This window comes from Camarhynchus parvulus, chromosome 21 (assembly GCF_901933205.1).
Source record: "Camarhynchus parvulus chromosome 21, STF_HiC, whole genome shotgun sequence".
Taxonomy (NCBI): Eukaryota; Metazoa; Chordata; class Aves; order Passeriformes; family Thraupidae; genus Camarhynchus; species Camarhynchus parvulus.
This window is the reverse complement of record NC_044591.1, coordinates 2,336,997-2,361,786: the sequence shown is the minus strand read 5'-3', so window position 1 is coordinate 2,361,786 and position 24,790 is coordinate 2,336,997. Positions and strand designations below refer to the sequence as shown.

The window sequence follows — 24,790 nt, the reverse complement described above, 5'->3', positions numbered from 1 at the left end:
TCATGCAGGCTCCTCCTGCTGCTTGCAGAGCAGTGGGAGGCAGCCACATCCATTGCTGAGCATCCCAGCGTGGGAAAGAGGGTGCAGAGACCACGGTGGGGGGGAGAGAGGGTCTGCAAAAGCTGTCTCCTCCCTGCAACCTGCCTGCTGAGGGTCACCAGGACTGTGGTCCTGCACTGTGAACAGGGAAACTCCCAAGCCTGGGCTCCTGCTGGGTGAATTACCCAGGGAAAATAGGCAGAAAATCTTCAGATTAACAATAACAAATAAAAATGGATTTGAGATCTCTGAGGTAATTACTCTGTGCTGAGGGCAAGGGGCCTCTTTAGCAGTGGGAGCAGTGCTGCACAGGGAGTGGAGGGGCTTGGCCTGCTGTTGGGCCAATGGAACCACACAAGAAACCCTGGAAATTCTTTCAAATTGTTCTGCTAACATTAATAAATGCCTCAAAAGCTCCTAATCTGCTCTGTCAGGAGCATGATGTCCAGGTGTTTCACAGCCAGCTCACGTCTCTGCTGCTCTCTCCTCCCCTCTCCTTCCCTGCCTGGTAATAGTAAATGAAAGTGGCACCCGTTCCTCAGGCTACAGAGAGCAGCCTCATGCTGAGCCCAGGCTCTGCAGGGACTGGAGCCACTGTCCTGATATGCCCTGTCCCTGCTGTGACAAGCTGGTCCTGGCAACAAGACCACCATCCCTCCTGAGCCCAGGGACCAGCCCAGCCCTGTTGCTGCACAGGGGTGCTGTGACAAGGTGCCTCCAGGTCCACTTTAGTGCTCCTCAAGGGTGACGAAAGGCAGCCAGCAAGGATGAAGCTTCCTGCAGCATTGACCTCACTGGGTGGCTTCAGGATAAAGGGAATGGGGAAAGTTGGAGGCACTGGGGCTCCCTGTGGGAGCCTGGTGCTCTTGGGGGGCGTTGAGGCATCAGGGTCCTGGTGCCCAACTGCACCAAGGGTCAAGGCACCTTGCTGGCAGCCTCCCCCAAGCCTCCATCCCTCTGGGTCTGCACCATGGAGCTGGGGCTGGGGCTCCTTCCCCAGGTGCTGAGCAACTCGAGCTTATCAGGCAAGGCAAGGCTCTCCTCAGCTTGATGCTGTGGGTTCTGAGCGTGGGGCTCAGATGGCTCAGAGGCAGCAGTTCCATGGCATCCTGCTTTCCTCCACTGCTGCCACTGCACAGGTTTCCACAGGAAGCCTCTGAGCACACTGGAAGGCATCCTCAGCTCTCCTACCACGCAATCTGCTCCCCTCTTCCTGCAGTTTGCCTCTGCCTCCTCTTTAAGTCGGGCTCCTGGTGGTGGCAGGGATTTGGAGGGGTTGGCTTTGATGGACTTCTCCAGTGGGGTGTCAGCCAGGACCATGGGGAGTCTCTTTGTGCTGGAGCTGGGCACTGCAGTGCACAATTACAGCAGCTGCTGGAGTGCAGGCTTCAAACCAGTGATGCCGAGAGGGAGCTGAGCCTAAAGGGCTTCCAGAGGAGAAGTGTCCAGCTGAGGAATGATGCTCCAGTTGCATCAGTCTTGGCCCACGGTGGGACTGGTGGACAACCTGTTGCTGGGAGTTTGTTTCCACAACCCTTCCTTGCTTTGCATTCCCTCCAACCTGCTCTTTGCAGCTTCCTCTCCCCCAAAGGTCACACTGCTCTCAGTGCTGGGGCCAGGACTCAACTCTATCCTGAACCACCAGCTCTGGTGAGCATCCCTTATTGCCATCCCCAAACTCCATACCTGCCTCATATCCAGCCAGGCAGTCCCTGAAGAAAGATTGATGGGTAGGGGGCATTTTCAAGGAAATGGCAAATGAAGAGGGCTTCTTCATGGTGGCTCTGTTCCCTGGGGATGGGGACAAAGCTTTCTAACACAGCTTTTGCTCCTGTGTTTTCCAGTGAACTTGCTAGACACGTCAGCAATCCTGGGAGACTGGGGCTGGATGACTTATCCCTCACATGGGGTAAGTATGAGGTGACTGTTGGCAGAGGGGGACCCCAGTGGGATGGGTCACCATGGGTCACTGTGGCAGGGGTCAGGGGATGAGTAGGGAATGGACATCTCAGCCCCAAGTCAGTGCTGATGAGGCAAACAGACCATGTCTGTTGGGAAGATGCCAGCCTGATAGACTGGCAGAGGGATACAGCTGTTTTGGAAATGCCATTTTACCCTCCATGTCCCCTGATAAGGACCAGGCCGTCACCAGGTCCTGAACTCTGAAGGGACTCAAGAGCTGGGACATGCTAAGAAGTGTCTCATTCCTCACTGCGCTGGGTGAGCATCAGGAGGAACAGCCCCAAATGACCAGGAAGCTCCCAACCACCTGGAATCCAAGGAATTTCTGTGAGCACTGGGCAGGAGGGGCAGGGGAGCCTCCCCTGTAGATCATATCTTACAGGAATGGGGGTGCAAACTCACAGCCCTGTGGCGTGTCCAGGAGGGATGGTGGCGTGGTGACCCCCACGTGAGCCTGCCATCTCCACCAGCTGGATCCTTTCCACACTCTCCCTTCACTTGCATTTCCATGCCCAGGTTTTCCTGACACAGTAGCTTTGTGGAAATAGTAAGTTTCAGATGTCAGGGTGACCTGGCTGGAAGGATTTTGCTCATTCATTTAGTGAACAGCAACAATCCCATAAATACCCACAGGACCAACTGCAAGGCACAGTGGGGCTTTCTGCAGGCACAAAATGTGCAAAATTGGGGTGCCTACCTGGCTGTTGCTGCTGTGTTGATTTTTCATGTCCATTCTTTTTATCCTCTCTCTGAACTAAATGGTCCTAATCTTTTCAATTCCACCTCCCACAGAAATCTTCCCAGGTCTCTAATAATTTTCATTGATCTGTTGCTTGAGACTTTCAGTCCCTGCACTGCTTGAGCAGGAGTGATCAGAACAGTGAATTCATAATAATACCAATGATCAGATTTCTATCAGACTTTATCATATATGTAAATATATTAAATTGTTAACTCAAGTCTAATTTTAGCAGTTAGTTGTTGCAATGATTAGTATCCTGGGAATGTAAGAGATTGAGAGGTACAAGGTCAGAGGGGACTGTGGAACTAATGTGATGTGATCTCCTGCATAAATACGGGCCTTCAGACCTGTCAATTCATTCAGCTCTCAGAGCAGCCCAGCTTTGAGGAAAAAACATCCTTGGCTGCAAAATTGCTGGTGCTGGTAAATCCTCCAGGTCCTGTGGCGATGCTGTTAACGTGCCCCTGTTAAAACCGATCGCTACGAGGGTTTGCCTGCCTCTGGTCTGCAGCCCGGGGACCTTCCTCTGCCTCTGCCTGCATGAGGCAGATGCTGTCCTCCTCATGGCTGCCGTTGGCTGTCACTGCTGTCCTGTCACTAATCAGCTGTCATCTCATCCCAGCCCTGCTGCCAGATTGTGGCATCCTGGAGGAGCCTGACACACATTCAGGGCTTCCTCTGCTCTCCTGCAAGGGAGAATGTTTTTGGGATTTTCTGGGAGACAGGGCTGTTTTCCATTGTCCACATCTGTCCTTAACCCCTCCCCAGGCAATTCTTCCCCATAGTCAAACCACCTGCTGCCTGCAGACTGCCCAGGATTATCCTTCTGGGTGTCCCTGTGCCCAGGCCTTGGTCCCTGTCAGGAGTGCAGGTGGAATCCGTTGCATCACTGAGGTCACTTGGGTGAGGGTGAATACGCTGGGCTGGCTGTGCTGGGCAGGGCCTCGCACTCCCAAAGCAGACAAAAGGATTGAGCCTACAGGAGCCTCATTCTCAGCACACCAGGGACTTCCTTGGCCAGCCAAGGTGCAGTATCCTGTGCTGGACATTGACAAATCCAGGGATGAATCCAGAGCCCCACCCCATTTGGACTGTCACCTGTGACTGTCAGGTGACCACAGGAGCTGGGGCTGAGTCTCAGGGCTCTCTACAGCAGATGCCCAGCAGTCCTTCACCAGCAGCTCTTGAATACCAGTACATCTGAGTTCTCCATCTTATTGGTGATGTTTATTAAAAATAAATAATAATATAATGAATAATCTATATAATAAATTATATCTAATAAATTAAACAGTAAGTAAATTTTAAAAAGAGTAAATAAATATAACAAAGAATAAAACAAAATTATAATACTGGATGCCAAAAAAGTAAAAGAAAACCAAAAAGGCTCACAACATTAAATGCTGTGCAACACCCAACACCAGAGCCACCTCTTGGCCATGCTGCTGAGGCTACAGGACCTTAGTCAGGCGTGGGGTAATTCCACTGTGCACTTACCCTGTGCTTTTACCCAAATTTTGGCCCTGTTACCAACAGGAGGACCATATACCTGTGTGGAAACTGTCTTGAACACCCTCAACTTTTCATATATTTTTCCAGCTGGATGTTTTAATGGCTCCTCTAAACACTGGTCTGGACCATGGTTCTTCCTCCCTGGGCCATTATATCACTAATCTGGAAAGCACATCTCACTCCTTTCCCTCCCTGCTGGTCCTTCACCTCCAGGCCCTTTCTGAGTAGGAAATTTGGGCTGGGATCTGTTTGGTGTCACAGGAGCTGCATTAGGGTGCTGGTGTCTCAGGGAGGCTGGGGTAGAACCCTTGCTGGCAGTGCCAATGCTTTGGCTCTGAGCTTGAGATGCCTCCCAAGCAGCCCCTACAGTGCAGTTCAGGCTTAGGTGGGAGAGATCTGGTGTGATCCCTGCACTAAGAAAGGAACTCCCTTTGCTGGTCACCATCTGTGCCCAGTGCTTTGGGTGTCCCTGGGGCTGTCCCTGCCCTGTGCTGTAGCTTTGGGTTGGGGTTGTATAGAGGCATTGTACTGTGAAGCCAGATTTTCATGGAGGTAGTTTATTTTTACTGCCATTTCCTTAATTTTGATACTCTAGCTGAAAGATTGGTGGCAGTGTCCCCCCATTCCTGCTACCTCCCAGCTGTCCTGCCTGGGCCACAGTGCAGGATTTCCCCACAGCGTGTCAGCTCCATCCGTGGGCAGACACAGGCAGCATCCTCCTGCCAAGGGTCCAGCACTGCTGGCTGAAGTCATGCTTGTTTTGCTTTACCCACATCTCCATTCCCCCCAGGGCCACCACATGGGTGACAGACAGTAGGAGGTGGGTAGCTCTTCCGGGGTCTTCTCATGGCACTAAGCAGCACAGAGCCTTGGTCCCCAGCCTGAGGAGCTTCTGAAGAGGACTTGTGTCTGCTAGTTCATTGCCTAGTGCCCTATGGCTCGCCCTGTGGCACCTGCAGGTCCTGTCACACCTGGGGATCCAGAGGAAAGGCAGCAGCTTCAGAGGCTTCATCCTCTGACTGGGAGATCCCAGAGCTACCTGCACAGCCAAGGCAAAACTGGACGGGTACCACTTCATCACACCTGTGGGCAGGGTGAACTTGCCTCACTGGAAGGTTTACTTGCCTCACTGGAAGGTTACTTCCCTGTCTGGCTTTGCCAGGGCCAGCAAGAGCAGAGGAGCAGGAGCTGGGAGCAACGGGCACAGTGAGGGTCAGCAGTGCCGTGGGCCCTGGGGAATGTCAGGCCATCAGGGACCCATGCCTAGCCTGTTTTGACATTTTCTCTTGACAGACAATTAACTGAGGGGTAATTGGCTGTAATTGCTGCTCAGGGGTTTAATTGCATCCCCCCCCTCACCGTCACCCCAGAGACACGTGCAGGAAGCAGAAGGGTCACCGGGAGCATCCCTGTCCCGCAGGCTGCGGTTCCTCTCAATTATAACTTCAAAGGGCTCCCAGGAGCTTTGCAGCTCGCTCCCTTCCCAGAACAATTCCCTTTGCATTGAAAATTAAACTCTTATCAGTGTGGTCAACCCCTCCCCTTGCCATGCCTCCTGTATCCCAGTTCTCCCCAGCAAAACGCCCCAGTGCCCTTCTCTCCCTTCTCCTTGCCTGGCCCGTGACCTGCTGGATCACAGGGAGCTGATCAGCCCCTTTGCAAATTGCCTTTCTACTGACTAATTAAAACACTGATGAGATAAGTCAACATATTATTAATAATTATTGTATCGTCTACTTTGATTTACAAAGTCAAACAGGAAATTATTTTGTTCAGACACAGGGCATCTAAGGAGCTTGAATGATGCCTTGCAAAAGCTAATTAGAATGGGAGCACCTTGAGTGCTGGAGGAAGGCCCCCCATGCTGCCCATGACCTCCCCATCCACCCCCACCAGCACCTTCTGTGGTGGCCCTACAGTTTCCCTCTTGCAGCAGGGTCTGGGGTCAGCCCAGAGAGCTGCTGGGCATTGCCGCCCAGGCAGCTGCCCCAACACAGAGTCATGGACTGCCCTGAGCTGGAAGGAGCCACAAGGGTCATCAAGTCCAACTCCTGGCCCTGCACAATCCCCAGCAATCCCACCTGGCATGCTCCATGTTGGCTTTGTTGATGGGAATCAGGAAAGAACTTCAAAGGGCTTTGGATCTCCCCATCCCTGTCCCTTTGCTCCTCAGAAAGAGATGTATCCTGAAGCCCCTGGGAACAGTTAGCCAAGGGTGCTCCTCCTTCATCCTTTAGTACCCAGAGAGAACACTGTCAGAAAGGCACCAGATCTGCTGAAACCCCCAGCTGAAAGCACAGACATGGCCACAGGATGGTCTCCTAGCAGTATTTGTGCATTAAGAATGGCGATTTCAGCCCTTGGACTGAGCTATTTGCAGAGCCATGCCTACACACCAGGGGACTTTTTTTGCCTGGGTCTGATCCTGCAGCCAGCAGCCAGTCTTCCCAGCCTTCATGGCTGGGAAGAGCTCCATCTGTCATGAAGCAGGGTCTCCCTTTGCCCCAAGCTCACTCTGTAAAATCCCATCCTCAGTGTGAGCTGTGCTGTGTCCCTGCTATTCCACCCCCCTTCAGATTCATCTCTTCTTCTCAGACCACCAAGAGATATTGGGGATCTCCCATGGGCCTAGACCATGTCTCTGCTCTCCTTCACTTTGGTGTCCCTGTTGTATTTCTTGGGCTTCTCTTCCAAGCTGGAGCCTCTACCTGGGTCCAGAAGTACCAGCAAGTTACAGCTCAAGCTGTAGTGAAATTAATTTTCTTTGGGGAAAAAAACGTAGGAAAGGAACGTTGGAAAATAAAGATTTAGACTGGTAATTGAGATAAAAGCTCATCTCCCAGTGCTTGTTCAGTAAATCCTGGGTTATTGCTAATTCCCCAGATGTTGGTCACTACCAGTAGTTAATCACCTGCAGTGAAGCTCAGGGTAGTTAACTGCCTGACAAATCCCTCCTTAGGCACAGCAGTGACTGATTTCATGGGGATTATCTCCATTAAGGCCTCCCATCTAATGATTTATAGCTTCAATAACAGCCTTCTCTTTTTTTCCTCTCCCAGTGACAATGGTGTGAGAAGGTGCCATGGCGTGCTGGGAAGGAAAGTGCTGGATGTCTCAGTGGCCACAAAAGCTTTGCTATGCCAGGCAGACCTGGCATCCCTCCTGGAAGCTGTCCCAGGGCTGGGGACACTCATTCCTTTGCACTAAGGATGGAGGGAGGCTGAGCTGCTGCCAGGGGGACACAGTCTCTCCTCTGCTCCTCCTCCTTCTCCTCTGCTGTGCCACACAGGCCCTGGGAGACTTATAAGACCTTACTCAGCTGCCCAGATATCTGGTGTTTGCATCTCTTGCCTTTCATAATCTGGCAAATATTTTATAACTGGTGTTGACTTTAATTTAAACTATTAGGCAAACTCCTGAATGCAGATGCAATCACATCCTCCCCCAGCGCGTGCGCTCGCCACGTTAATTATGATGTCCTCATTTCCATCTCGCTGGGGGATCTTATCACACTGGTGGGGCCCAGCTGATCTTTGGTTCAGAAAACCACCTCAGCCCATGAACTGAGAGCCAGCAGTGCCTGGGGTGTGCATGCTGCCGGCATTCCTGAACCAGTGGTAACCAGTGTCACAGAGGTCCCCTCCTGCCCACAGAGCCTGGAACTAAGGTGAAACAGAAAAACCCCTCCAGTCATGGGGATTCCTGAAGCAGGTCCTTTCATCTCCCTTCTGGTACCTAAAAGGGCCTACAGGAAGGTTGGAGAGGGACTTTTTGCAAGGTTAAGCAGTGATAGAATAAGGGATAATGGCTTTAAGCTGAGGGAGCGTATATTTGGATTGGATATTGGGAAAAAAATTCTTCCCTGTGAGGGTGGTCAGGCCCTAGCACAGGGTGCCCAGAGACGCTGTGGCTGCCCCAGCCCTGGCAGTGTCCAAGGCCAGGCTGGGCAGGGCTTGGAGCAGCCTGGGATACTGGAAGGTGTCCCTGATCATGGCAGGGGGTTGGAACAAGATGGTCACTTCCAATCCAAATAATTTCTTGGATTCTGTGATCCCAAAGACCCTGTAACTCCTGGGACCTGGTAGGGCCTATGGGACCTTGGTTGACCTGTGACACGCTGGGAAGATGAATCTGTGGCATCTGAGCTCAGGTAGCCTGCCTGCCCCATTCTTAGCACACTTTCCCTGCAGGCCAAGTGTGGCATTTTGGGCTGGTCTCAGACTGGGATCCCAAGGGACCGTGGGACAGAACTGACAGTGCAGCTGCTGTGCAAAGCAGCACTAAGTTTGAAAGAGTGATGGTGCATATACAAACTCCCCGAATTCACCCCAGAGGGTGGAGGTGTGGCTGATACTGACTGTTGCTGGTACTTGGAGGTGGGCATTTATCTCCTGCTCTGTCAACAGGGAGGATGCTGCCCGCTCTGGGACTGCCACATGGGGACTGCCATGTGGGGACGTGGCAGTAGTGAGCTCCATCTCCTCTGCCAGATTTAGGAGAGAATGTCTGGAGACCAAAACCAACCAGATGAACTGGATCCAAAGCATTTTGGTGCTCACAATAACCTCATCTTTCCCTTGCCAGACCCTCGTAGAGAGCCCTGCCCGCCCAGGCAGTGCCGAGGGGAGATGGCTATGCATTGTGGGGACACCCCTGCTCACCCCCACAGCTCTGCCCTCACACTGTGTGGCTCCTCCCGTGCACAGCTCTGCTTCCCTTCCCCCGGGAAACTCAGCAGGGAAAAGACAGGAAACAGATGTTGGTGTTAATTTGTGCTCAATTAATTTCGACAGTGGCTTCCACCCCCTCGGAAGCACCGCAGCAGCCTGAGCACCAGTGGGTGTGGGACTGGGGACTGCTCTGCTCTGCTGCACTGCCAGGGGCTGGCACACACCGCCAGTACCCCTGTGCCCCCCGGCCAAGCAGCAGGGCAGGGTCCTGGGTGTCACAGCTCCTTTGACAGGCTCGTCCCTGGGCTTGGGAAGCTGAGGGCTGCTGCCCTCATCCCTCTGGCCAAGCAGACCTGTATCCTGGCCCCTTTCCATGTTGTCCACCTGAGTACTGGAGTGCAGGGCATGTTCCCAGTGATCCCAGGACAAACCTGGGCATTTCTGGGCAGAAGAAAATATTTTTAAATGCATCCCAAAACATTTTTCTTCCCTGGGAATGGTTTGATTTTGACCCCCTTTGTCAGCATATTCCCCTTAAAATGAGCTTCCGTTGTAGTTTGCACCTGGAGCTGCTGCCTTTTCCAGGTTGCTTTAAGCTCTTTAGGACAGAGAAGCAGAGTTTTCTCCTAAATGCAGGAGAAAATGAGATGCTGGAGAAAACTGAAGATGTACATGACTGCATTGAGTGCTCTGATCACCCTCACACAAGCAGAAGGCATGACAACACGTCCCCAGAAGTAGCAGGTCAGGGAGGTCAAACAAGGAAGGACATTCCCATCTGAGAGGGGAGAAGGGAGTGGACTGTTTTACAGGTATCACTGATACCTCTTTCCTGTATCTCTTATGTTCTGGAGGTGCTGCCCTCTCCTAGCTGTGCCCTGTCCCTGCACTGCTGGCAGCCACCCAGCAAGGCTGGCAGGTGCAGGTCCCAGGGATCTGCATCCTTGTCAGCTCCCACATCACCGGGGTGAAGGCTGCAGGTTCACCTCCTCTGAGCAGAGCATCCTTCTCTTGGGACTGCTGGTTTGTGTCTAATGAAACACATTCACCACTCACATAAGAAAATACCATTTTTGCCCTGTCAGAACAAGCCTAGAGGTTTATTTTAAAGTACTTAAAATGCTGCCTAAAAGATTTGTTTTCCTGCTCTGTGCAGGGGATTTACCTGGCTCCCCCAGCCCCCACAGACAGCTGGGTACACACAGGTGCTGAGGTGGGGGCTTCTCCCTGCCAGCTTCGGGGTAGAGCCAGGATCCCAGGAAGGTGTTGGAGGGGGATGCTGATGCTGACGGTGGAATGGTGGGGATCATTTGGAAGGCAAAGGAGCAGGAGTGCCAGAGCCTTCCCCAGTTTCTGCAGCATTGCATCGGAGGCTGTCCCTTACAGCTGGACTTGGGCATGGGGGTGGAACTTCAAAGCCTGTTTCTAAGTTTGGGGGAAAGCCAGATGGTTTGAAGTTCTCCTCTGCTCCTCTTTCTCCTCCCTTTCTCTCCTAAGAATTCAGGGGTCCCAGAGCCATCCATGGGGGTATGATTGGAGTACCTGGTTTGAGCAGTTATGTGAGCTAAAGATGTCATGAGAAGCCCCCCAGTGCAGCAAAAGTCTGTGTGTGCTGGTGAGGCATTTGGTGAGAGTGGAGAGGGAGATGCCAGGCAAGACTGAGCCCCCAGAAGTGTCATGTAGCTCCCAACAGCTAAGTTCTACTTGTTCCTCACCTATGGAACTGATATCCAAAATATCACTACTTCTTCTCATTTCCAATAACTTAAACCCATTTAGCATCCCTCCCTTGTGTGACGCCCGTCCCTCTGAACTTATCCAGACCACCGTCCATTGCAATCCTGCTTGCTGCAACCTGCTTTTGCCAGTATCTCTTCCCCAGGTTTGCCCTGCAGCCACAAGTACCTGGAATTTTCACCCTGGAGCTATCAAGCCATGAACATTCTGGTTCCCAGAGCCAGCCCTGATCCAGCCTCTCAGCTGGGTTGGGCACTGTGGGCTCACACTGAGGAGCCACACTGGCACCACCTTGCAGGGAAGAAGAGACCTGTGAGCCCCCATGAGTCCACATTTCTTGCTGACAGTCCTGTGTTCAGTACACGCTTCCCCTTCACCCTCTGGTATCCACCCAGAAACTCCTTCTCCAGATGGAAAGCACACAGTTTAGTTTGTGCATGGACAGTGCACGAGCCAGTGGAGATCCAGGTGAGCACAAGGCAGGTGGTTCCTGCTGCTGCTGGAAATGACAGGCTGAGCACCAAGGAAAGGGACTCGCAGACATGACCTGGAGGGTTTGGAGCCCTCCCAAACACACACTGCCATCAGCTTCTGCCAGGACCTCAGCTAGTGTTCCTTTCTTCAAGCAGGGCTGCACCTCCCCCAGTGCTACAACTGGGTGTCACCGCCCAAATTAGTGCAGCTAATGAGTGCTCCTCATTTCCCTTTGCTCTCTGGCAGCAGTGACCTCCCATCCAGACACAGGAGCAGAGATGGGACACACCCCTGCATGCTCCCTGCTCCCCCAGGGGTTGGGAACATCTGGAATGACCCATTTTCTCTGTCCTGCAGTGGGATTCGATCAATGAAATGGATGAGTTTTTCAGCCCCATCCACACCTACCAGGTCTGTAACGTCATGACCCCCAACCAGAACAACTGGCTCCGGACCAACTGGGTGCAGCGGGATGGAGCGCGGCGGGTCTACGCAGAGATCAAATTCACGCTGAGGGACTGTAACAGCATGCCAGGCGTGCTGGGCACCTGCAAGGAGACCTTCAACCTCTACTACATGGAGTCTGACCGGGACCTGGGCACCAGCACCCGTGAGAGCCAGTTCCTGAAGATCGACACGATCGCAGCAGACGAGAGCTTCACCAACGTGGACCTGGGCGTGCGGCGCCTGAAGCTGAACACGGAGGTGCGGGGCGTGGGGCCGCTGAGCAAGAGGGGCTTCTACCTGGCCTTCCAGGACATCGGGGCCTGCATTGCCATAGTCTCGGTGCGTGTGTACTACAAGAAGTGCCCGGCCACTGTGAGGAACTTGGCGTCCTTCTCCGAGGCCGTGACCGGGGCAGACTCGTCCTCCTTGGTGGAAGTGCGGGGAGAGTGCGTGGGCCATTCCGAGGAGAGGGACACCCCCAAGATGTACTGCAGTGCCGAGGGAGAGTGGCTGGTGCCCATCGGGAAGTGTGTGTGCAGCGCTGGCTATGAAGAGCAGCGTGATTCCTGCATGGGTGAGTGCCTGCAGTGCCTGCAAGGGAAGGGGTGGCTGCAAGGGGCTCTTGCCTCTTTGGGGAAGGGCTGAAGAGAGAAGCCTGCTCACAGAAACTGGGACAGCCAGTCTCTGTGGAGGCCCAGGGCTGTCCATGCCTTTGCTGGCTGGCTTCATGCTTCCAAAATATGTGGCTGGTATGACTGACAAACTCCCTGGGAGTTCCTGTGGCTCTGACAGGTCCTGGTGCACAGGGCAGGGCTTTGGGATGGGGACTGGCTGGCATCAGGACAGGGGCTGCTCTGGTTCCATCTTTCTGTACCATGGATCACTGGCCCAGAGATCCCAGCTCAGTGCCCCCAGCAGCTCTGACTGGTGCTGAGATCTCTGGTGTGCTCCAGCAAGGCACTACTTGGCCTCTCCAAAACACCCACTGCTGGAATGGGTTTAAAAGGGAGAAAAGCAAAAAGGAAAACACTGAGCTTTCATGGAACAAGGTCATTGCCTCCATCTCTCACCTCCCAGGGCTGCTGCAGAGCCCCTCATGCAGGGTGTGGAGAGCCTTCCCAGGGGCCCTCAGTGCCACTGGGCAGCTTTGAGCTGCCAACTGAACAAACTGTGATAAGGAAGTGGGGTGACCAGCAGCAGCACAGGGATGTGTGCATACAGAGCACGGGCTCCCCGGGAGAGCCCTCCACACAGATTTGTTTGCTCTCTGTTTCTTCATGGGATGTGTTGAGGGGGAGCAGCACAAATATGAGTGCGGGGCCTTTGTTTGAGTTTCACGGTAACGTCAAGTTAGGGAGGCTTGGCTCAAGGTCAGGGCGTCCAACACCAGACTGGAATGGATCCAGGGGCTGCTGGGACCCACGTTGGCTCCTGCAGGTCTCCAGTTACAGAGTGGGAAGGATGGGCAGAATAAATGTTTTTATCTGAAACTCCTTCTGTCTGTGACAGTCGATTTGAAAGTTGTCCTGGGATAGATCTAATAACTCAGAAAAGGTCTTCCATCATGTTAAAGGGTGGGTGCAAGATGTATGTGGGGCCAGGCGTGTGCTACTGCAGGAGAGGGCACTGGCATGGGCCTCCTGGTTGGCTGTGCCAGCCCCACCACTACAAGGAGCTGCAAGTTGGCTCAGACAGACAAAACAGCCCCTCCTACTGTTCCCCTCCAGCAGTGCTGTACTGCACACTCTGCCCCAGGACATCCCCACCCCAAAGGCAGGAGGCTGAGCAAGGCTCTGGCATTGGTGCTGGGCTCTGCCTGCCTCATTTGCATGTGATTCCCTGGATAGGTTTGCTCTCTCCTGGCAGCGAAGTTATGGCAGAGCCCCTTTTCTGCCCTCCTGCCTGTTTCTGGTGGGATTGCTCCTACCACAGGCATGGCACAGGAGGAAGTGTGGTCCAGCATGGGTCCCCAGGTGGCTCTGCAGATGGCTCAGACCCAGCAATGCTCTCTGGTAAAACTCTCCAAGCCTTGTGGCATCAGAAACAGGACAGAAATGTCACTGGACTTTCTCTGACATGGGTGTTGTCTCACCCTCCTGCCTTCCCTGTACCATTTTTCTGGTTCCAGCACAGTTTGATGACCCGACATCAAGTGAACAGGGGCAGCACCTCCTTTCCTGCATCTCCTTTGGTGGGGCAGCAGGACATGTATTTACACATGAAGGCAAACAGATGCAAATCTCCGGTCTTGTGCCTGATTGGGGCAGAGTTCATTTCTCAGGCTGAAAAGTGCCTTTTGGGGATGATTTATAAGCCCAGCAGATCTGTTGGAGTTGGAAATTAGCCGTTTTAATTGTCAGGCGGATAAAAGCAGGATTCCAGTGGCTGTCGCCCCAGCAATTTTTCATTCTCGGTCACAGGGATGAGATGGTATAAATCACTCCTTGTGGCCCTAATAATCTTTCTATAAATATCAGGGAAATTCATTTTTTGCTTGGGGAGAGGAGGTGTGGAGGGGGAGAAATTAGAGAAGATACTTTGCCTCTATGGCAGTGTTTAAAATATGATTCCAAATTAATTTCCTTCTGCCTTTCACAGCCAGACGCCTTATTTGTCAAAGCTAAAGATATTTGAACAGTGGAGGTTTCTTCCCCTCCTCTTTAACATTCATTTTCCTAAGGGCCTGCCAGAGTGATGGAAGACAGCTCAGGAAACCAGACCATTGCCAGGGCTGTTCCCAGCCCTTCAGAGGAGAAGTAAGGCAGTGCCATAGACCTGGGAAGGAAGAGGTGAGGTGAGACATGGTGAATGGTGTATAGAAACATCGGGAACTTCTTTGCCTTTCATCCCCATTACAGAGTTGTAGAATCCCAGACTGGTTTGGGTTGAAAGGGATCTTAAAGCTTATCCTGTTCCACCATCTGCCATGGGCAGGGACATCTTCCACTTGACCAGGTTGCTCCAAGCCCTGTCCAGCCTGGCCTTGCAGGGATGGGGCTTTGCTGTCATCTATCATGTTGGATCCTTCACTGCCCTTTTTTGGGGTGGGGGGATGGTGGCTGGGTTCTCTGACTCCTGCACTTATCCCAGCAGGATCCACATTTTGCCTTGCTTTGATGTCCTGCTGTTTGCAATAAGGATGTGAGGGGCACTGGGATCAGGATTGTCTGAGGATGCCAGCTGGCTTGGCATTGAATCACAGCCCCCACACACCAGACATTTGTCCCCAAATCTGTGCCTAATGCCTCTGCCAGCTTCCTCTCCAGAGAACCCCCTTCTCCAACTGGGACTGGGCACACGTGCTACAGTACCTTACTGGACAGAAATGGGATTTGAACTGGAATTCCTACATCTGTTGATGACATCCTGGGGTCTGCCAGCTCCTAACATTCCCAGCATTTAGCCCCACAGTATCTTGTGCCACAGCCACCCCAAGGATAAAACTCCTCCTGGCACAGAACAGCCCACTTGTTTTTCCCTCTGTTTTCAAGGTTCTGAAGGACTTTTCTTCCCTCGCCCCCTAACCCACAGCCTCGGACTGCTCTTTCCTCCTTGAAATGCAACAGTCCACACACAACACATTAACATCTCTCACACACAGCAAATAACAACTGCTCTGCCTAAACAGCAGAATAAGCAAGAGCAGGAGGGAAAGGGATCTGTCCCAGCAATTTATCAGATAAGGAGACAATCAGCATAATTCGCCTTATTGATATGCAACTACTGTGCAGGACACATAGATACCCATTTCAATAAGGTCAGTGCAATTAGAGGGATGGGAAAGGGGAGCCTGGTTGTGCTTCTTTGGGCAGGGAAGGGTACATAATCCACCTCCCCAAAGGCTGAGAGCTGGGGCATTGGTACCCTGTCCTGTGTGGATGGATGGAGAGGTGGACACAGAGGGTCAGGCAGGTGGGGGCAGTGGCTCTTCAGCCACATCCCTCCTACCACCCTTGGTCAGCCCCTCTTTGGGGAGGGCTGTCAGGCTTCTGAGCCACCAAGACCTTGGGTTTTGGTGATGGCCCTTGGTGGTGGTCCTTGGTGGACAGACCTTGGTCCTTGACCATGTAAATCCATGGTCCTTGCATCAGGCTCCCCCTTTTGAGTCAAGTCCCAATTATTTCTTGGGCTCCATCTCTCACCAGCTATCAGTGAGCAAAACTTCAAGTTGGGCTAAAATCTGTTCGGCTGCTCACAGGTTGTACACGCAGAGGGAGTTTGTTTGCAGCATCAGCAGCAGTGCCATGGCTACAGATCATGGTGCTGCTCTCTGGGAGTTGACACAAACCCATCCAGCATCCAGCCATAGGGGACCCCCAGGAGCACAGAATCTCTCAGGAAGGATTTTTGTTAATAATCAAGTGGAACAGAGGGCAGGCCCTCTTTCCTGTTGTCAGAGTGGGTGGATGAGCCTGTGGCAGAAATGCCACTCCCAAAGAGCTTCTTTGTTGAATATCCATGGCTTTCAGGAGCTGTTCAGACATTTCTGTCTGAAGTTTGGAAACAGGCATCTTATCCTCTGGGTGTTCTGGTTGCTCTGGCTGCTTTCCCTCCATTCATGGGACCTTCAGTTTGGCTGTTCCCTTTAGATGGAAAATGGTGATGAGGGAGCAGGAGCTGAGCAATTCCTAATTCCTGCTCCAGCAGCCCATTTGTGCATGAGGATGGGTGTTTGTAGCCTGAGTGAGAACAGCCACCAAACACAGGTCTGATGTGTGTGGCTGAATGAGGATCTGGCCCTGGGTTAGATTTTACCGAGCTCTGCTTCAGCAAGAAAATGGCCTTGTTCCTCTGGGCAAAGGAGAGGGATACTGCCACTGCTGGGACCCTTTCCCCTCCAGCCCGCAAAATGAAGGAGAGGAGGGAACAGACGAAGGACTGCTGAGCTCTCTCGTGCCTCCTGTGGTACACAGCTGGTGGAAATAGATCTGGAGGGTCTGGTTAGCAATCTGGAAGCCAGTTAATTTTTTCCAGTTGGTGGGATTCATGCTGATGAACCAATCAGCAGATTTAATGTACCTTAAAACTTCCTTGTGGGCAACTTTAATCGAGCAATTAAAGCACCACGGCATTGCTAATTAAGAGGAGAAAATACCCAGCTTGGTAATTATGTGCTTGTGAATACAGTTTTGTATCCATAGACATTTATGAAGGAAGTCCCACAGCTGGTGGGGCAAGGGGGGAGCAGAGCTGTGTGAAAGGAAACCCTATCCAGCTGCACCCCATGTGCTGTGCTGGGGGCAAAGCCTGGAACAGGGGCAGGGAAAGCCCTGGAAACACCTGAGGAGAAACATGCCAGAAGAAGGCACTGGATGGTGATTGGAGCAGCCTGGTCTACTGGAAGGTGTCCCAGCCATAGGTGGAATGAGATGGGCTTTAAGGTCCCTTCCAATCCAAACCATTTGGTGATTCCATGATTCTATGAGAATACCCTGTTATGGCAGCTCCAAGCAAACATCTTGGCAGATGTTTCAGTTTTCTTGGTGTGGATTTCGAGAGGAATTTCTGTGCAAGTCCCAGCACAAACATGGCAGGCCCAAGCCACAGCCTTACCTGCCTGCAGCATCCTCTGCCAGCTGTCTGGTATCAGGCTGTACCTGGTACCTACAGCTGGTGGCACCAATGGCCCAGGTGTCCCACACAGAGGGGCTCTGCCATGAGCCTACCAAGACAAAGCTTCCAAGGCCAGGAGCAGAAACAGTTCCAAAGTGGTGCTGTGGGAGTTATGCAAACTTCCGGTGATGCCAGACAACAGAATCAAAAAAAGTTGGTGACTTGCAAGATTTTCATTGTGGTTTGCAAGGCCATCAGCTGCTCTGTAAAATACAGGGAATACTGGCTGGTGAGATCATGTCACCCCCTGGTTATCCCAAAGCTCTGTATCCTCCTAAAAAAAGAAAGAAAGAAAAAAGCCAGTTTGTCTTCCAAGACACATAAGCTGTGACTATCTAGGAGCACAGAATCATAGAAAGGTTTGGGCTGGAAGGCACCTTAAAGCTCATCTCCTTCCAAGCCCCTGCCATGGGCAGGGACACCTTCCAGTACCCCAGGTTGCTCCAAGCCCTGTCCAGCCTGGCCTTGGGCACTGCCAGGGATCCAGGGGCAGTCACAGCTACTCTGGGCACCATGTGCCAGGGCTGCCCACCCTCACAGGGAAGAATTTCTCCCAATATGCCATCTAAACCTGCTCTCTTTTTTTTTTCTCATTAGGAAAGACTTCTTCCTCTAGAGGCTTATCCAGCCTCGGGGTGGGACCCTTGGGTTCACACTTGTCTCATACCAGGACCTCCAGCTCACTGTCACAGACCTGGCTTCAGGCTTGGAGCTCAGGGGTGCTGGGCTGTGTGTGTGCACAGCCCAGTGAGATCACTGGAGAAGGCAGGAGGCAGGACAGGGTGATCCCAGGATCTCCAGCATCAGTCCCACCTCTAAAATGCAGTGGCTAATTGCATTTGCTTGGAAAACAAAACAAAGCAGAACTCCAACACCTGAACCCATTTACTTATTTCTCTGCTAAGGAACAAACCAAAAGGATGGAGCTGCCTGCAGAGCTCCACTATATCTCAGCAACACAACAATATAGGGTTTGTCCTTGGCTGAATATTCTGTGTGCCACTTTTCCTCTGAGTTTTCTGTGTTTTGGTGCTGACAGAAATGAAGGGTGAGAATTATAGTGAGCTGGAGTTCAGGGTAGTGATGGGGATTAATCAAATTTTATTTGTGCTTAGCAGGTCTCTGTGTCCCTCTGAGAAGTGGTGAGGAGCAGCTGGGCTATGATGGATGAGGACATTCACCAGTTCGGGAATGTGGGTTTTTTGCAGGGGATTTTTATTTTGAGCTCTTCCATAAAACTTGGCTGCCTTTGGGTGGTGAACACAGGCTGTTCCTCTGGATTTCCAGTGTGCAGGTGCCTGGGAAGCTGTTGTTAGGGAGTTAGGACACAGAACACAAGAAAGACCTGGAATTTTGCACCAGTCCTTACACTGAGGATAGTGTAACACAGTGCGGGGCGGGGATCTCAAATTCCCCAGCAGCACATTCAAAGGCTTGGGGAGATTGCCTTGCGTGGAGAAGATTCTCCTCATCCCGCAGAGCAGGAGAGGGCCCTGCCAGAAACTTGTTCTGCCCTTGGCAGGAGCTCCAGATGCCGCTTGTGTCACTGTTTGTGTCAGGGCTTCTTCCCCTTCTGAAAACAAGCTGCTGCCACTTCTGCAGGAAGGAGAAAGATCCAAAGGCTGGTGGAGCTCAGCAGTGGGGGGCGAGGGCTGTGCTGGCCCTGGCATGTTTGGGCACCCTCATTTTACAGCTCAGCCCCTCTACACATCCACAGCCATATGGATGTGCTCCTCACATGCCCCCCAAACTGCACTGCAGCTCCTGCCGGGGATGGGATGGAGCTCTGGGTGTTCTGTGTGTCCTTTCCTCTTTCATGCCTTGCAATGGACACGGAGTTACCTCCAGCACTGTCACCTTCAGGCGTGACACCCCTTCCTCTAGACTGGGTTTTCTGGGTTTGCTTCTGCTTTGGTGAAATCTGTGGGTTTTTTTCAGAAGCTTTGGATACTTCTGTCTAAAACTCTTTGACAAGACTGAGTTTGGGAAACAGCTTTTTTCTAATTCTGGCACTAAGCTGCCTGTTTCCATCCTACTCCAGCAAGCTGTAGCCTTTCCCTGGATAAGCTTTATAAAAAAGCCTTTGCTCTGAGCACGTCAGGGTGTCTCACCTACACAAGTCTTCAAAGCCTCACCTCCACTCCCACAGAAGGATGTCTGCACCAGGCAGCAGAGCAGCACTCATAGCAAACTGGGACTTGGGTGTTTCCTGCTTTTATTTTTCTTTTTTTTTTTAGATGTGGGAAAGAGAAGAGTGTCAGGTGTGTGTCCAACAGTACTAAAATCAGGCTGAATGGGAATGTGAGCAGTCTGGTCTAGTGGAAGGTGTCCCTGCCCATAGCAGGGCAGGGGAGCTGGATGATCTTTGAGGTCCCTTCCAAACCAAACCGCTCTGGGATTCTGGAATTCTATGCTAGAGGTGTGCTTCTAAGTGATTCTGTGACTCTAAGACCTGCTGATTTTTCTATGGCAGCATCATGCAGATTTCCAGTTTGGGATGCAGCCAGTCTGTACAACTGCAGTTCCAGTTTTCCCAGCACTACAAGTGGAATTACTCCACTTGGAAGGCCAGGACCCTCCTAAATACAACTTATTCTGGTGGCAGTGAAATCTGGGTGTCACCAAGAAGGATGCAGAGTGTCCTTTGCTGGGACCCCCAAGCACAGGGTCTTGCTGGCTTTGCAAAGCTTTCATGGGTAAAACTTCCTCCTGTTTCCCACTCTGAAAGATTCAGGGGTACAGTGGGGTGTGAAGTGGGTTAACTTGGGGTAGGTTGGGAAGAAGGGCCAAGAAGTGGGGAAGTGATGTGAGCTGGAGTCTGGGGCAACAGGAGACAAGTTCAGGGGTGTGTAGTAGTGAGATGGGTTGTATTGGGGGTGGGAGGATCTGTGATCTATGCAAAGGGGCTGCAAGGTGGACTGGGGCTGTGGACAGGCTAATGTGGTGCCCAGGGGCCAGAGGTGACCAGGGCTGAGGCAGAGTGGATACAAGCAGCACAAGGAGGGTGTGTGAGCACCAGCAGGGCCCTAGGGCAAGGCATGACCTCTGGACCAGGAGATCACTGAGAGCACCAGCCCAGCCAGGCCCCCAAACTCCCTCCAGGCTACAGAGCCTGGGCTGACCTGGGATTGCAGGGAAAGGGGAGCACAGCCCTGCTAAAACAGAAGATTTTGGGCAATGAGGCAAATGTGTCATTTTAAGACATGACTGAGAATAACTGGCTTCTGTTTCAGTGTCTGTGTCATATGGGAGCTGAGATTTGAGGCATCATGCTGAAGCTGGATTGAAAGGAGGCTGGGATTTTCTGTGCTGGCTTGTGCAGCCTGGGGGGCTCTGGGACGGGTGCCTGTCTCTGGCTGTCACAGTGGCTGTGACACCTTTATTTCCATCTCTATCTCTTCCCAGCATGGCCAAAGGGAGACACATGGCTGCTCTTCTGCTGCTTGCAGATGCCCAGATCTGTTGAAGGGTCAGGAAGGATGGCACCAGTGTCACAGAGCTGCCCCATGTCACGCTCAGCCATGCCCTCACCCTGCCCAGAGCTCCTGGGCAGAGGACAGAGCCAGGAGAGACTGACATGAGGGCAGTGCTCGCATTTGCAGCCCTGCTGGAGCAGCCCTTGGTGGTCCCACCAGGGCCACCTGCAGAGCTCTGCTTCCAGGCAGCACTTGAGAGGGAGAGGAGCAGCTCATTCCCTGCTAGCGGATCCTTGACAGGTCCATCCATCATCTCTTGAGCTCTGCCAGCTTATTAGCAGATGTTGTCCTGTCCCCAGAGGATGGAGGGGGAGTGAAACAAATGGACCGAACTCCAGATGGCTGGCAGGGCCCTCCACGTTCACTGTTCCTGAGACAAACCTGCTGCTGCAGGGTCCTTTGGGCAGGTGACATGTGACAGTGGGGCTGGTGGGCTGGGAAAACAGGCAAGGTGTGCAGTGCAGGGTGGGGGGATCACTGCAAGCCCCATGGGATAGTCCCAGGCAGATCTGCAGTGATCACGGGGCACTCACCTGTGCAATACAGGGCTAGAGATGTGCTCTGCCCAGCACAGGTTCAGCCCTGGGGTTTGAAGGCTCTGCTGGTGGCACCAGGATCACCCAGGTGTCGGCTGCAGGAAGAATGCAGGTGTACAAGTCCTGGGCTGAGTGGCAGGTGAAGGGCTGCTCCTGTCCCACTGTGCATGTGAGATCAAACTGCAGGGACAGGCAGCTGGGGCTGGCACTGGGGCATTGCAGCATTTCTGGTGGCTCACAAAGAGGCAGGACCTGAGATCCTCAGATTCAGAGCAAGGGTGTCAACTACATAAAATAATAGGAATAAAAGAAACCCTCACCTTCCCCAGGGCTCCAGGGAGGGCACTTCTGGCAGGTGGCCATAGTTGACTGCCATGAAAACAGCAGAACAACCACTCTGCGCCTCTCTGCTGGATGGCTGCAGACTTGGGAGGCTTCTGTGTGTGCCACAGCCACGACTGTGGAGCCCAGTGTGTTTTAGACCTGGTGCATTTGATTGAATTTTTCCTACCGCTCTGCTGTTTGCTCTTCCCTGAGCTGACCTGGGAGGTCCTGGCCTTTCACATGTCACTGGCATGGCATGAGAGAGCTCAGTCCAGAACAGGACATGCCTGGCATCCTGTACTGAAGGTGTCTCATACTGTGTGCAGGTTGGAGCTGGTGCCCTCTCCCGTGAAGGCTTTGCACATGTCCTGCTTCCCTCGAAAGTGGGCACTGGGACACTCGGAGGTGCATGACCCCCTGAGCAGTGCCTGTCCCAGAACCAGGGGCTCCCCAGCCCTCCCTGGGTGCTCATGCTGTCCATGTGCTGGGAGCTGGCTCCTGATGGCTCTGCCCTGGTGCACAAATTCACCTGTAATTTGTCATTTAGTATAATTTTCCCCTTGAGTGCATCTAAAATAATTGTGACTCATTGCTAGAGGTAATTAATGGGTTTTTTACAGCATTAAATGCTAAGTGATTACAATTGCTCCCTGCAAATCTGCTGTGCTTCATGTTCCCATCCTTCCTGCTGCCTGTCTTTTCCTACCTGAGGTAGCACTGATTTCTCTGCCCTTAATTAAATAGTGGTGGAGGGAAGCACTCCAGTGCCTCTGGAGCCACAAGTGGCTGGTTGCTGCATGGGTGGAGATGATGGTTTGCAGGTCCAAGGGACATTCACACAAGTTAAAGGCAGCAGTTCCTGTCCTGCACCTGCCCAGCACCGACTGGGCCGTCCCATTGCTCAGCTCCCATCCGTGCTCATGCAGTGTCTTCATCCTTTCCCACACAGGAAAACTGGGAAATTTTCTTTCTTATGATTTATTTTGGGAGTTTGGTTGGGGTTTTTTTCACCAGCTGGCTGCGTCCCAGATTTGTCCCCACATGAGAACAGGGTGTGTCTGTGCTCACATGATGCAGACTGGAGGGTGCTGCATCAGGGGGCACTTGGCAAGGGCAGAGTCCCTGAATCCCTTGGTATCCTCAGGACCAGTCAGCACCAGAGCCTGCCAAATGTCTCGGGCTGTCCTTGGGAGGACATGAAATCCCCTGAAAATCTGCATCCTCTGTGTTCTCTCCTCTCCTGATGCCCTTGAGGAGGTGAAAGGTGCCAGAAGAGCTGGGGAACAAAACCAGCCCCAAGATGCTGCAATGTCACATCTGCCTTCCCTTGCATCCCCGATTCTGGGCATTTCTGCTCCTTGCCCTGATGCCCTTTGGGGAGTGGAGAAGCAGAAATTTAGGAACAAAGTCTGGAACTGCTGGCCTTTGCTGTACCAAGATGTGACACCAGCCTGTGCCACCACCTCTGGCACATGCAGCACATGTCCGTCCTGCCAGGGGTATCACTCCTGCTGTTAACAGAGCATTTGGTGTAAAAGTGCCACAGAAACTGGTGACAGAGCCCAGAGAGGGACCAGCAAGTGCTCCCCACACCAGGGATACACGACTGGAGCACTGCCTTCAGCTGCCATTGCTAGAGTAGCTCAGTTATAAAAAGGCCCTTGTGTCACTGTACAGTGTGTGAGAGGTGGAATGTGCTGGTAGCATCAGTCCAGGGAGATGTGTGGCAAGGAAAGGAGTGTTATTAATAAGAAAACAAATCAGCACCTTGAAACAGAGCAAACAGCATGGAGGGACACAGCCCAGTGAGGATGCTGGATCACAAAAAACCCTTTTACATGCCTGAAAGCAAAGATTGAGGCTGTATGCAAATCTGGCCACTGGAAGTAAAGATGAGAAAATGAAGGTATTACTACCTCAGTGGGAAAAAACAGAGATGAGTCAGAGTCAGGAATAATCCTTGAATCACTAGAACTGGTCCTAAAAGTACCTCACGAGTACAGGGACCCAGACAGAGCTTGCTTTCCTTTATTTGGAATCTAAGTCTGCAGGAGAGGGCAGATCCTTCCACCCCCAGACAGATACCTGACATGCCACATGTCACTCTTGAAGAAATCGATTTTTAACGAGAGACAAGCTGTTTGTTTGTGTGACAAATGATCTACCTGAGGGGCTGCTGGGAGAAGGGGTAGGATGAAGCAGAGCAATGGGTGTGGGATGAGCTCCTGCATCAGGAGGAGGCAGAGGAACTGCAGGCAGGTTGTATTGTCAGAAAAAACTTTTTTCCAAGGCTGTCTCATTTGGTCTGAATGTCCCTCTGCCTCCAGAGGGAGGGCAGCAGGTGTGCAGTGCCTTTTTGCTGTACTGTGCAACAAGAGAGGCTCTTTCTCTATCCTTTGGTGTAAGAAAACTTGTTGCTCTGTGTGGCAGCACCCCAGGGTCTTGCAGAGGGACATGTACCATGTTCCAGATGTGGAAATTTAATTTCTGAAACTTCCCACATAGATGCTTTTGGGAACCTGGGCATAGCCAGTGTTTGTGGCAACCACCGTGAAGTGAGGACTGTGTTGTAAATTTGCCCCATAAATGGTATTTTGGAGTAGTTGCCAATAGATTTCCAGTGCTTCCATGGTTTGATCCTTGCAATGCTCTCTGTCCTGAGGGCAGACAGTGGCTGACAGCAGGCACAGGGGCAAGAATACCTGGAGCTTTGCAGGCAGCTCCTGAACAGCAGAGGCACCCAAGTTTGCTTGTGAAGCAGTGGGGAACGGGTGTCAGGATGGTAGTAAGTGCAGCTGGGGGAACAGAAGCTTCCACAGAGCCCAGTTTCCAGACAAGCAGCTGGAGGGGACTCGCCCAGGTGCAGGGGACAAAGGCTGGTTTGCTGTGCACTACATGAGGGCAGAGCTGAGCTTTGTGCTGGTGCAATCTGCTGAGCTGTGGGATGATCCTCATCCAGGCACATCCCTCTGACCTGTGCCCTTCTCCCTGCAGCCTGCCAGCTGGGATTTTACAAATCAGCCCCTGGGGACCAGCTGTGTGCCAAATGTCCCCTGCACAGCCACTCGGAGAGCCGGGCAGCTCGTGTGTGCCACTGTGACAGCAGCTTCTACCGCGCCGTGCAGGATCCCCCCTCGGCCGCCTGCACACGTGAGTACCCCCTGAGTGTCCCCTGAGTACCCCCTGAGTACCCTCTGAGAATCCCCTGAGTACCCCCTGAACACCCCTGGCTGTCGTGTGCCCACTGTGCTGCACTGG

General features: G+C 52.5%; 1 protein-coding gene across 1 annotated transcript in view; it reads left to right on the top strand.

The window, feature by feature from the left end:
* Nucleotides 1–24,790, top strand: part of EPHA8 (EPH receptor A8) — a 54,855-nt gene that overhangs the window by 11,418 nt on the left and 18,647 nt on the right. The window contains exons 2-4 of the mRNA XM_030963880.1: nucleotides 1,884–1,948; nucleotides 11,494–12,157; nucleotides 24,527–24,682. Coding sequence (XP_030819740.1) covers nucleotides 1,884–1,948; nucleotides 11,494–12,157; nucleotides 24,527–24,682 — 885 coding nt within the window. The remainder of the gene's footprint in view (nucleotides 1–1,883; nucleotides 1,949–11,493; nucleotides 12,158–24,526; nucleotides 24,683–24,790) is intronic.